Here is a 13430-nt window from a genome sequence, read left to right as displayed (position 1 = left end):
GGCCGAAGAAGTCAAATATTTTCCGAAGTTGTAAACCATGCTTTGTACGTAGGATCTGATAGAATGCCAGAATGATCTCTTAGCGAAGCACCACACGAAGGCTCAGTTCTAACTGTTGCATGCAATCAGTATCTATAGACATTATAAATGAATTTTTAGTGCTAAAGCTACACGCAAGAAAAAAGACAACAGAAGCTCCCCTTTTACGTCTTTCTTGTGCGCAGTCCTGGCTCCTAAGTTCTATGTGTAACTACCAACTAGCCCAGCAGTTAATTCTGTTGAAGTGTCGGCAGACTTCAGCAAGTTATCGACAGGGTCGATAACTGAAGCAAAATCGTGCTTGGAGAAAGAATTTTACTCCCAACTCACCAATGGTGGTGACCTGCAGCTCCGCGTACCAAAACGCGTAGATGGTGAAGCAAACACCGAAGGGCACCAGGTACTGGAAGAGCAGGTCGAACAAGAAGTGGGAAGCGACGTACAGCGAGCCAGAGACGCCCGTCATGAGCTGCAGGTCGCGAGCCCCACTCAGCTTCTCGGCCGCGGGGAACGAGACCACGGTACACGCGGCCAGACCCAGCACTGCAGCCGGCCAGCCACTCCAGAACTCGTTGTTGCCCATTATCACAGACCTGATCTTCTCCAGCTCCTCCACTGCGGGAGGCTTTGCAACGGCCGCTCTTTCGCGCTTTCTGTGGAAAGACACCTGGGCGCTGATGCGGGCCGTCGATAAGTTCGAAGAGGTGCGCAACATGGCCGTGCCGATGAGGTTCAAGAGCACGTTTCGTGAAACGGCGCTCGCCGGGTTGTACCACCCTTCCGCGCTGCATCGTAGAAAGGCGCAAGGCGCTAAGAAATTCATCGTGATAGCTGTTGGTTGAGCGTATGAATGCTGTATTGCCTTCAACTAAGCACACTTTCAAATGCGAATCAATGACAATGGCAAACGTTTCCCTCGTACATTACATGTCCAGCTCTGAAGCAACCTTAATCTCATTCTCATTTATCTCATTATCTGAAAAGCACTCAAGCGTTTTGCCGCTGTTCGGCATGTCCTTCGTCAGCGCACAGCCTTCTTTCGCGAAAATCGAGAGCTGCACAACATCTGCACACGCGTAGACGAAATGCAACAGTATCAACGTGGAACTAAATTCGAAAGAGCAGCAAGCCCACCCTCCATTTGTCCGTCACCCTCTTCATGACTACAGATGGTGACCGCAGACTCGCAGAGAGCAAGCGCATCGTTCTACAATTGGCCTACAGTTACAACGGTCACACTCGATTGTTTTTGTGAAAGCTACAGTCGGAGATAATATCCCACATCGAGACAGGTATGTTGGCCTGAAGCATGGCCTCGCTCATTCATATGTGTACCAGAAACTGATTTTATTAAGTAGTGGGTTATGATTTGCGGAGGAGGCGTGAAGTCCGAAACAGAAATTCGTGCTCACATGCGCGCGCAAAGCAGAATTGTGTTGATATTGCAGCCGCCATACTAAAGGGGCGAGATGTCAGGTTTTATACAAAAATGCATTTAATGTAGTCAAGAAAATTGCGCAAGAAAGCGAGGAAACATTAAGATATTTTGTAACAGACAGGACAAGCCAGATAAAATGAAAAGCTACAGCAAAATACCAGAATCAGCAGCCCTGTTCAACCAGGCTGCGTTAGACATAAGGGTGTGTATCCGAGAAGCCTGAAGGCGAACCTGAAAGGATTGAATCGCTCTCGTACTGCGAGCTTATTTACGTCACAAGCCAAACATAAATTTACGTCAAAAGCCAAACATAAATCAGATGCTTGAGTGTCACCCAGATCGTCTCTTTTATATGTATCTCACCTGTACTTCCAGAGTGTGACGCTCATCGCATCTGAATTTTCTCTAATCTGAGACGAGGTGGAACACTCACCTGTAGCCGTAGTCGACGAAGCCGTACGCGTAGTGAGAGTAGTACTTCACGAAGTCCTTCCGGGCGAAGTCAACCAGTTCTTGCTGCGCGTCCTGCATCCGAGTGACGGTGGCGCCCTCCAGCTTAGCAAGGTTCTCGAAGTGGCGCGAGAAGTTGGTCTCTGGCGTCGCCTGCAGGAAGCAGCGGGCGCCACCGAAGTGAGCCTTGCTGCTCAGCTCGAGGCTCACCGCCTGCGCCTCTTCGGCCGACGGCGCTTTAAAAGCAGCGCACCAGAGGAAGAACAGCGCCACCGTGAGGATCCAGGCCAGGATGGCGAGGGGTGACCGCGTCCAGTAAAGAAGCCGCTTGGCGAACAGCGCCTGCATTCGCTGTCCGTTGTTGGGAGACGTGGCGACACCCGTGCATGAGACCAGCGTCTCCTGCTGCGAGGCTGCAGACCAATCGGGCGCGTCACGTTGTGAGCTTTAACGCCGTACACCCGGCCGCACAGCAAACAACATTGACTGACAGCTTGGCTTAGACGGACGCCAGCGTCAAGAGATGTTAGCTGCCGGTTGTGACATCATGCTCTCAGTATGTATGCGGTGGCTCACCATGGATAGTGCGCGGTTCAATTTGACTGCTTTTTCCACAGTGCCCTATCATCGCGTAGAGGGCATTGTCGTGATGGGGGCGTTGTTACCCGCTTCGCTAACGTTTTTTCTTGCTCAGGAAACGCGCGACTCATTTACCACGCCTCGTCAAGACGACGGTGTCCACACCTGTGCAGATCAAGCGGGAAGCCGAGATACTTATCTACAAAAACAAATCGGCACGCGCTCTCAGAAAATGTTGAAACGAGGAAGAACCTCATAGATTTATTACAGCAGATTTATTTACTATCAAGCCTTACTAGCTGCACGAACTCGTTTTTGTCCCGACGTTGGCTGTCTTCTTGGCTTAAGCGTAGCACACTACGCATAGACCAGCAGCTTTGGACAAGACTAGAGAGGCGCGCGAGCTGTGGCAACTTTATGCGGAACGTCAGGTTCCCGCGTTAAGAAAACTGCAACGTGTTGCCTAGGCCCACGAGGCAGCAACAGCGAGCATAATAATAATAATAATAATAATAATAATAATAATAATAATAATAATAATAATAATAATAATAATAATAATAATAATAATAATAATAATAATAATAATAATAATAATAATAATAATAATAATAATAATAATAATAATAATAATAATGATGATGATGATGATGGTGGTGGTGGTGGTGATAATAGTAATAACAGTAATAATAATAATAACAATAATCTGTGTTGGGGGAAAGCAAATGACGCAGTATCAGTCTCATATATCGTTTGGACTCCAGAACCGCGCCGTAAGGGAAGGGATAAAGGAGGGAGCGAAAGAAGAAAGGAAGAAAGAGGTACCGTAGTGAGGGGCTTCGGAATAATTTCGACCACCTGGGGATCTTTAACGTCCACTGACGTTGCACAGCACACGGGCGCCTTAGCGTTTTGCCTCCATAAAAACGCAACCGCCGCGGTCGGATTCGAACCCGGGAACTCCGGATCAGTAGCCGAGCGCCATAACCACTGAGCCACCGCGGCGGGTAAAACTCGAAAACAGCGAGCAAAACTCGGAAAAGCAGCGCCTTCACGAGCGCGCTTTTTACGCGGCGGTCGGGAACAGGCGAAAAATCAATGAATTGAACTGTGCACCCGCTACTCTCAGCCGCCTCAAACACAGCTGGGGCATGATTTCTGTTTCTGTGGTCTCTTAATCGGTAGTGCTACGTCTTTATCATCGCTAGCGGCTTTCGGGCGTATACAACAGGACTAAGAACCTCGTAGTGCTGTTTAACTATCCCTATCTTGTGCGAACCACAACACCCTGATTGATGCGAAATTCCTAGTATTGTTGGTCAAACAAATTTCGGCCCTTGAGGTAAACTTACCTCGAGTTTTATATATATATATATATATATATATATATATATATATATATATATATATATATATATAGCAAAGATCTTCACCATACACAGAAGTCCTATTTTTAACAAAAGCGTACAGTGTGCACGAAAATATGGACCTTTAAAGAATAACTATAAACAATAGCGCTTACAAAGACGAACACAGCGCAAGAACGACGCACTATGCCCTATCTAGCCCAAATTGAAGATCTTCAAAAAAAAGAGCATTCTGGGTGGCTTCCTTTCATGAATTCGTGCAGATTAATCTAACTTTGGTTATAATATCTAACTGAAGATATGAACATACAGTAAAAATCTGATGTATTATACCTTCACGTCTAACATGTGATATCGAGAGGTTAATTTTCTGCTCCCAGTATGTAGAATACTCCACGCACCCAAACTACTGTTGTGGTCACAGCTTAACTTCTGAAAGCACCCCAAGATTACAACCGAATCAGATATTTGAGTACACTGATTTTAATGTAGCATGGAATTCCATCTCCTAGGCGAAACAAGGAAAAGCGAAACTCACTTTCAGGAGACCTATTCTCAGTCTGCGAACCGTCCATTGCTACTTGCGGAACCCAAAGCTTGTTAATTCTGAAGAAAAAAGAAAACACAGAAACCACCATGACACCATTGCATTTACAGTATTAGCATTCATGAGGCTTTCTGCCACCTGAAAATAGTTTGTTCCTGCTCCCAGGCATACACAAGGTGAACACAAAGAGTAGACGAAGACAACAGCTGTTATTAGTGTTTCTGTGCTTATGTTTCTTCTGCGAAGTCTTGTGGGATGAAATGCGGTACAGTGGAACAATTTTAGGCAGCGCTAAATAGACTCGAATACGGTTATTGCTCTTTTTGTTGCGCCCTTGTGCGCCTAAAATTTCGCTAAACAGGAGCTCCGATGACAGATAAGTGTTGACTTACTTAATATACGCGTCTGTCATAGTAGCCACAGTGACCCCGAAGCTCTCGATGCCCAACTGCTCGGCCTGTACCTCCAGGGCGCGGAACATGGCGACAAAACCGGTGTGCTCCAGGGTGTGCAAGCCTATCGACACGCTACCCTGCTTGACGTCTTTGATGACCGCGTTGGGAGCTGCCTGCCGGATGACACCCAGCGTGTCGAGCACCTGGAACTCGCCCTGCTTCGTGCTTAGGTGGACTGTGTACCCGACGCCTGCAGCATCAGAAAGAGGGAGATGCAGTGCGGTCCATCCGCGCCGCATCTGCACTGCAGAACAGGTTGCTTTACTTGCCGTGCGTCTCGGGGAATGGGTCGCTGTTTCACTATTTGTATATTTAGAAACAGCCGACTACGGGAAGGTCTACATACGTAATTTAGGCACTACCCAGCCAGTGGATACACGAGCTGGGAAAGCTGAAACACACAGGCGTAGATCATTCATTGATGATTCCAAAGTTCCAACAGAATAATTGCGCGTTCTAGCACCCTACGAATACGTGACGTATTTCAATTTAATTTTCGCCATTCTCACCCTGTAGCTATGGCGCAACGCTGATAAACGTGTTTGTGTTTTAAAACTACGAATTACACTTAGGACTACTTACCTGCTGTGAATGCAAAAGCATTTGTGTCTCATCGCGGGTTACTAGTTAACTTTATTGTTTAATAATGATTACTATGTATTGACTATTAACCATTTATTAATATAATACTATGTATTAACTATTAACCATTTATTAATAAGATTGCAGGCACAGGTTGGGCGCAGCTGGCAACGAACAGGGTTAACTGGAGGGACAGGGGAGACGCCTTTGCTTTGCAGTGAGTGTAGTCGAGCTGATGATGATCATTTATTAACTAGTATAATGTCTCAAATGTCTTTAGGTGAAAGTTCTACCTATACTGCCTGAAGCATAGGGGAATGTTTCTAATCTGTTTTTTTTTATTTTTTTATAATTTGTAGTGGCAATTAATCATCCACCGCTATGGACGAGGGTGGCGCTGGTGAACACTCTCAAGGTTCGCTTACAAGAAAGACATAAATACCCACGAGAGCAGCAGATTGGACAGCCGTCGCCGTAGCTCTGTTGGTAAGAGCACCGGACGTGATAATCGGAGGTCGTGGTTACAGATCCCTCCGGCGGCATAGTAGTTTTTTCTGCTGCTTTATAAGTAATTTTCTTTACACACCGATTAATTGCCGCTACAAATTATATTTAAAAAAAAAACAGATTAGAAACATTCCCCTATGTACCTTGGTTTCGTTGACTGTTGGCTTCCTTAATATGTTTGTCAAACGAGCCCCTCATTTGATATGCCTTGTCTGCTAATAGCTTAACGAGGGTCTCGGTTCTGGCAGTCTTGATGCCATAGGTAGCATAAGAGGGCTCTCGCATAGTTTCCGCCCTCGCCGTTAGATGACGTTCTACGTCACACTCGCGGTATTGCAGGACGTGCTACGTCCGCCGCTATGGACGAGGGTGGCGCTGGTGAACACTCTCAAGGTTCACTTACATGCAAGACATAAATACCCACGAGAGCAGCAGATTGGACAGCTGTCGCCGTAGCTCAGTTGGTAAGAGCACCGGACGCGATATTCGGAGGTCGTGGGTTCGGATCCCTCCGGCGGCATGGTTGTTTTTTCTGCTGCTTTATAAGTAATTTTCTTTACACACCGATTAATTGCCGCTGCAAATTATAAAAAACGGATTAGAAACATTCCCCTATATACCTTGGTTTCTTTGACTTTCGGCTTCCTTAATAAGTTTGTCAAACGAGCCCCTCATTTCATATGCCTTGTCGGCTAATAGCTTAACGAGGGTCTCGGTTTCTGGCAGTCTTGATGCCATAGGTAGCATAAGAGGGGCTCTCGCACAGTTTCCGCCCTCGCCGTTAGATACGTTCTACGTCACACTCGCGGTATTACAGGATGTGCTACGTCCACCGCTATGGACGAGGGTGGCGCTGATGAACACACTCAAGGTTCGCTTACATGCAAGACATAAATCCCACAAGAGCAGCAGATTGGACAGCCGTCGCCGTAGCTCAGTTGTTAAGAGCGCCGGATGCGATATTCGGAGGTCGTGAGTTCGGATACCACCGGCGGCATGGTTGTTTTTTCTGCTGCTTTATAAGTAATTTTCTTTAAACACCGATTAATTGCCACTACAATATATAAAAAAGAACAGATTAGAAACATTCCCCTATGTACCTTGGTTTCGTTGACTCTTGGCTTCCTTAATATGTTGTCAAACGAGCCCTCATTTCATATGCCTTGTCTGCTAATAGCTTAACGAGGGTCGCGGTTCTGGCAGTCTTGATGCCATAGGTAGCATAAGAGGGCTCTCGCACAGTTTCCGCCCTCGCCGTTAGATGACGTTCTACGTCACACTCGCGGTATTACAGGACGTGTTACGTCCACCGCTATGAGCGAGGTTGGCGCTGGTGAACACTCTCATGGTTAGCTTACAAGCAAGACATAAAATACCCACGAGAGCAGCAGATTGGACAGCTGTCGCCGTAGCTCAGCTGGTAAGAGCACCGGACGCGATATTCGGAGGTCGTGGGTTCGGACCCCACCGGCGGCATGGTTATTTTTTCTGTTGCTTTATAAATAATTTTCTTTAAAAACCGATTAATTGCCACTACAAATTATATAAAAAAACGATTAGAAACATTTCCTTATGTACCTTGGTTTTGTTGACTGTTGGCTTCCTTAATATGTTTGTCAAACGAGCCCCTCATTTCATATGCCTTGTCTGCCAATATATATATATAATATATATATATAATATATATATATATATAATATATATATATATATATATATATTAAGTGGATTTATTGGTGGAAGAAAGCACCCAAAGGCCCCAGCCCAACGCAATGTAGCCGCTATCCTTTCGAATTACGGCGAAGAGACGATCACAGGGTTCTAGTACGGCTTTCAAGCGGCTAATGTGGACTGCCTCGCGACAATGGCGGCGGTTGCCCGAGGAATGCGGAACTGCTCAGTAAGGTAGTTGAATGGAGACGTACATTGAACGACTTGACAAGGGCCATGGTATTTGGTCGAAACTTTGCTGTTGCCAGGAATCCAAAACCAATCGACGGAGTCGGCCCAGAACATCAGAGGAAGCTTGGCGTTGTCGTGGAGGCCTTTGCGGTAGCATTGAGAGCCGTAAGTAAAGGTGCAGGTCAGTTTACCGGCACTCCTCAGTTTTTTGGCCGACATCTGCGATAGCCCTGTACTCAGATGGCTCACGTTGGTGTGGTAAAATCTAGTCAAGTGTAGAGGATGGTGCACAGCCGTATAATCGGAAGAAGGGGAGAAACCTGTCGGCGCTTGATGGGCTGCATTATACGCGAACATGACCAATCGGAGAACCTCATTCTAGTTGGAATGGTGTGATATAACGAGCATGTCACCAAGAGTGCGGTTGAACCGCTTTGTGAGGCCTTCCTTTTGCGGGTGGTAAGGGGTAGTCGCACGGTGAACGGATGTGCATGCCGAAGAGCTCTTGAACGACCTCCGATAAAAAGACACGGCCACTGCCATTTAGGAGTTCCCTAGATGCGCCGTGATGGAGGTCGAAGTGGTAGAGACTAATGTAAGCGACTTAATGGGCCGTCGCCACGTGAAGTGCAGTTTTCTCCGCATAACCGGCTAGGTGATCGACAGCGACTATTACACATCGCTTACCGGCATGAGTGCAATAAAGCGGGCCAAAAAGGTCGATGCCGATGCGGTCGAAGGGGCGAGAGGGGCATGCCAAAAGCTGCAGCAGGCCGGCCGAGTGAAAAGGTATGACTTTAGCTGCTTACTGTCGGTGCACGCGCGAAGGTTGCGGAAGACAAAATGACAGGTACCACGCCAGTAACAGCGGTGATGAAACCGATAATAGGTTTTCAGGACGCCAGTATGACCTCTTTTGTGGGACAGAGTAGTGACAGGCACAAACTTCAGAGCGGATATGGCTTGTGATGAAATGTAGCAATTTTTTTCCGTCAGAGGTATAGTTGCGGTGGTAAAGAACACCGCCCCGGATGCAGAAGTGTGAAGTTTGGCGCCGGAGGGCCCGAGCTTGTGGAGCCATGGTAGGGGCGCATAGGATATCTAGCGGGGAAGAAATCGAAGGATCGCGTCCCTACTCGGAGGGCACATCCGAGATGGTGAAGCGGTTAATGTATGATCGCGCGCGAAAAGTGCAGGCGACGTCACCGGCGACGAGAGCGAGCGTCTGCGCAAGAATGCTCTGTGCCTGAGCGGCACACGACGCGGATGTCTTATTTTTGAAGCGGAGGCCCCACAGCCGAGATGTCCCGAGGAATTGTTGAGAGAAGCTTACGAGCAAAGGAGATGGTGGTCTGTATCGACGTCGAAGGCGCAGCCATACAAGGAAAAGCTTAACTTCTTTATCGGTCAGACGATTGCCAAACACTTTCCCAGTTTTTCAGTAACAGAGTAGCTGAACTCTGTTTTAGTAGGAGCATGGCTGGGATAGGCGACCATGTATTCGGAAAAGCCAGGCTTGCGCTGGGCGAGGACCGCACCGCGGCCAATACAGATGGCATCCGTGTAGAGTTTCGTGGGAGCATCGGTATCGTAATGACGAAATATGAATGGTGAAGTCAAAATGTGGTCGAGCGTCTCGAAGGCATCATCGCAAGCCGGTGTCCAAGAGCAGAGGTTGGTGGGGCCATTCAAGAAGTGTGTGAGGGGAGCTATGATTGGGCTATGATTGTAGCGACACTCCAGACAAAACGCTGAAAGTAGGAAACGAGGGTCCAGGATGCTGCGCAGTTCGAGAGAAGTCGGTTTCGGGTAATAAGCAACAGCTCGCAGCTTGTCAGGATCCGGTAGTACGCCAAATTTGCACACGACCAGACAGAGGATGGTGAGCTGGCGGGCTCCGCCGTAACATAATTTCAGGTCGGGGTGGATGTCGGCGCGCATATGGCAGGTCATGACCTGGCGGAGACGACTCAGATGGCTGGAAAAATAAGGGGAGAAGATGACGACGTCGTACAGATAACAGAGATAAGTATTCCATTTGAGGCCACGCAGCACGTTGTCCTTTATTCTCTCAACGTCCCTGACCGCGTTGCTGAGGCCGAATCGCATAACTGAATTCGGAGATCCCTTACGGAGTGACGAAGGCGTTCTGCGCGCGAGCAGCCTCAACCATGGTAACCTGACAATACCCGGAGCGTAATTCAAGTGAGGAACAGAATTCTGCGCCTTGCAGAGTTAATGAATCGTCGATGCGTGGAGCGGATACACATCCCGACGCGTAATTTTGTTGAGGCGGCGATAGTGCACGCAGAAGCGAATGGACCCATTGTTTTTCTCCACAGGGACAACAGCGGACCACCAGGGACTGCTAGACTCCTGAACAACACCGCGGTCGATCATGTCGTTGGCCTGTTCAATGATGGCATGACGCGCTGTAGGTGACACAACGGTACGAGCGGTGGTGAAGAGGTGGGTGGGCGCCGGCGTCGATGTGGTGCGAGACGGTCGTTGTCCGGCCCAATGAAGCTGACGGCGTATCTAACGAGGAGCGCAAATGAAGCAAGCCGCTCAAGAAAGTGCTCGTGGCGGCGCGGCTCAAGAGCCCTGTCAACAGAATGGTTCAAGACGTCACGCAGAAGCGGGTTCGGAAGCCACACGAGTAGGGTCAAAGCATCAACTTGGCAAGCAGGTGAATGTGTGATAGTGTCAAGGCCGAAGGGCAGGTCCACGGGTTTAATACGGCCAACGCACTCCCCACGAAGCAAGGTGTCTGGAGACGACAAAGTATTCACCACCAGAAGTTTGCTGTTACCACTGCGCTGCAGGTCAAGCGCGGCGAGGGCAGCGATACGTGGTGGTGGCGGGAAACAACACCGTGAGGCAAATCAAAACTGTAGCGTCAGCGGCAGAAGCGGCAGAGAGGGGAACGAGAATAGCGCTGACTGGTGGGATAGTGGTGTTTTGAGCGACAAGGAGTTTGGTAGCAGCACGAGGACTCGTCTCGTCAAGCACGGTAGCGGATAGCAGAAGACACGGCATGGAGAATTCGACATGAAGATAGGCGCAGTAAATCAGGGCATGTTGCTGGGACAGGAAATCCGAGCCGAGAATGACGCCATGAGAACAATTGGAGAGGACGATGGAACATAGTGTTGGAAATTATAACTCGGGCAGTGCAGAGAGCTGTCGGCTTAAGGTGCTCTGCGTTGGCGGTACGCAGCGACAGCCCGGAAGAAAGGCATCATCACCTTGCGAAGAAAGGAACTGAGTTTTTGACTAATAACAGATACGGCGGCACCGGTGCTTACAAATACACCACCAATTTTTACGTCAGTAATGTTCGCGGGAAAAACAGGACTTTGACGCTAGGACAAGTACGCAGCTCTTACCACTGAAAATGCGGCGGTTACTTTCCCGGCTCGGCAGACGAAAGTCAGGGGTGCAAGGGCGAAATGAAGCGGCAAGGAGGTGAAGGTGAACGACGAGACGGGAAGGCCTGATGAGCAAAAGACTCTGGCGTCGGTCCCGGAGGAACTCGGAACTGAGGTGCTGAATAGGACATCACAGGTGGTTCAGGGACAGACAATAGCATGCGACGTTGGCAAACGCGTGCGGCGTGTCCAGGTGTGCCGCGAGTAAAGTACATCGGGCAACCATGGAGCTGCAGGCGGCGGCGCAGGTATAGCAAAAGAGCGCGGCGAGAGTAGCAGGGGCGAAGGGTACGCCTATTCCGGGAAGGGGGCCGGGTAAGCCACGGCTTCGGCATAGGTACTAGACGCCAACAGAATGGGGTGGGGCATGAAGGTGGGGGGTTAACTCAGCGGCGCAGCGGTGGGTTTAAGTGGATTGAGGGCGGCCGCAGCAAACGGCAGCGAAACAGCGACAGAAGCTGGAGGATGGCCGGAAAGGGGAGCTTCCGAGACCTGTCGCTCTATTTCGTACGTGAGATGCGCTACAAGGAATGATGGTGGTGCCGGTGGAAAGGGCAGTAGAGTCTGCTGAAGTGCGACGTCCTCGCGCACAAACTGCTTGATTTCTGCGGAGAGGAGCGAGGGTTCGGTGTCCGGGGCCAGTCTTGCGAGCAACGCGCCAGCCGGGTGGCGAACCAAACATGCTGCTTCTGTAGCTCGCGAAAGCTCTGTCAAAGATCCTAGACCGTCAGGATGGTCGTTGCACTCTTAGCGATGAGCATGTTGAAGGCGCCGTCATCGATGCGATTCGAGACGTGCCGAATCTTATCTTCCTCTGCCATAGTCATGTTGATGCATTTGCATAGCCCACGACGTCCTCGATACAACTCTAAAAGCTTTCTCCTGCCTGCTGCGTTTTTCGGCGTAGACGCTGCTTAGCATGAAATTTGCGAACGGCAGAACGGACGCAGACATCAGTAAAGATGCTCGTGAACGCAGGCCTGGTGGTGGTGTCCGACACGTGGTTCCGATACCATAGATTGACAACGTCAGTTTAGCAGAAGACGTTGTTGAGCTTCAGAGCATCATCTCGCTTGTTGCGGCGGCTGGCAACCAGTCCTCAGAATTCTGGTCGCAGCAGCAACTGAGGATAGCGGGGTCTCGTTGACGTAAGGCGCCATAAGAGGTGACAAGCGGAAGCGAGGCGGGGGCTGCTGGCTCGTCTCCGTCATAAGAACGGACACCGTGCTACTTCGGAGTTTCATGGTGACGTCGGACGTGTAGATCGTGCCACCTCCATCAAGTGAAGAATGGATTTGTTGATGGCAGCGCAGGCAGCAATGCAGCCATCAGTCAGGTCGCAGTTCGCAGCGGGACAAGATGGCTAGCCGGAGGCAGCAGCTTCAGACTGGGACTCGTGCCCTAGCCAACAGTGATGACGACGAAGCGCAGTAGAGCTGAGTAGTCTTCATCTGTAAAGATTCATTATCGCTCATCTTCGTCTTCGGAAAAGTGGCTGCAGTACTTACGAGTGGAAAAAAATAAAGCTTTCTCGGTCCTCAGTCTCACAACATATACACTGCCCACCATTGCAGGTGGCACTTCAACTAATGTTCGATTGCGAGATGTTGCTAAGGTGGGTCTCGCAAGCCTACTGAAAGCAGTACATGCCATTCGCAGGGCAGTGGCGCATCGTTTAATCACTGCACCCCTGCGCCAGGACTTCTATGACCACTGTTAGGGATGTGTGAACGTAAAGTAAAGAATGGCCAATTGCTGATACATGAGAATTCACCCCTTATCGCTAATTGAATTTCTAGATGTCAACAATGGATCCGAACACCGGAACCTAAGTGAGAACCGATTTTTGCGCGCACGTAGCTCTCATTTGTCCTAACTACGCAAATTGACCGTAATTTCTAAATTGCTTCATTATTTTGTAAATTATGCACACATATCAAAATGCGAATAATGAATTTCGTACTGTGCGGATGATAATATTTCGGGAGAAACAAGTTATGATCGACATCGTTCGAGAGGGAGCATTTTCCATCACGCCGCTATTTCCATATATCCCAAAGACGTGCGTATGGAAGCGTACAAGCAACTCTAAATTTATATTGCTAGCTAAAACTTAGGGGGAGGAAGGGTATCT

General features: G+C 49.0%; 1 protein-coding gene across 1 annotated transcript in view; it reads right to left on the bottom strand.

The window, feature by feature from the left end:
* The window catches only part of LOC144123837 (phospholipid-transporting ATPase ABCA3-like), a 126482-nt gene that overhangs the window by 18564 nt on the left and 94488 nt on the right, over nucleotides 1-13430 (bottom strand). Inside the window, exons 13-16 of the mRNA XM_077656575.1 lie at nucleotides 4813-5065; nucleotides 4412-4479; nucleotides 1911-2340; nucleotides 370-824 (exon numbers count right to left, since the gene is read on the bottom strand). Of these exons, the coding sequence (XP_077512701.1) occupies nucleotides 370-824; nucleotides 1911-2340; nucleotides 4412-4479; nucleotides 4813-5065 (1206 nt within the window). The remainder of the gene's footprint in view (nucleotides 1-369; nucleotides 825-1910; nucleotides 2341-4411; nucleotides 4480-4812; nucleotides 5066-13430) is intronic.

Source organism: Amblyomma americanum, chromosome 3 (assembly GCF_052857255.1).
Source record: "Amblyomma americanum isolate KBUSLIRL-KWMA chromosome 3, ASM5285725v1, whole genome shotgun sequence".
NCBI lineage: Eukaryota > Metazoa > Arthropoda > Arachnida > Ixodida > Ixodidae > Amblyomma > Amblyomma americanum.
This window is presented reverse-complemented; position numbering and strand designations above follow the sequence as displayed.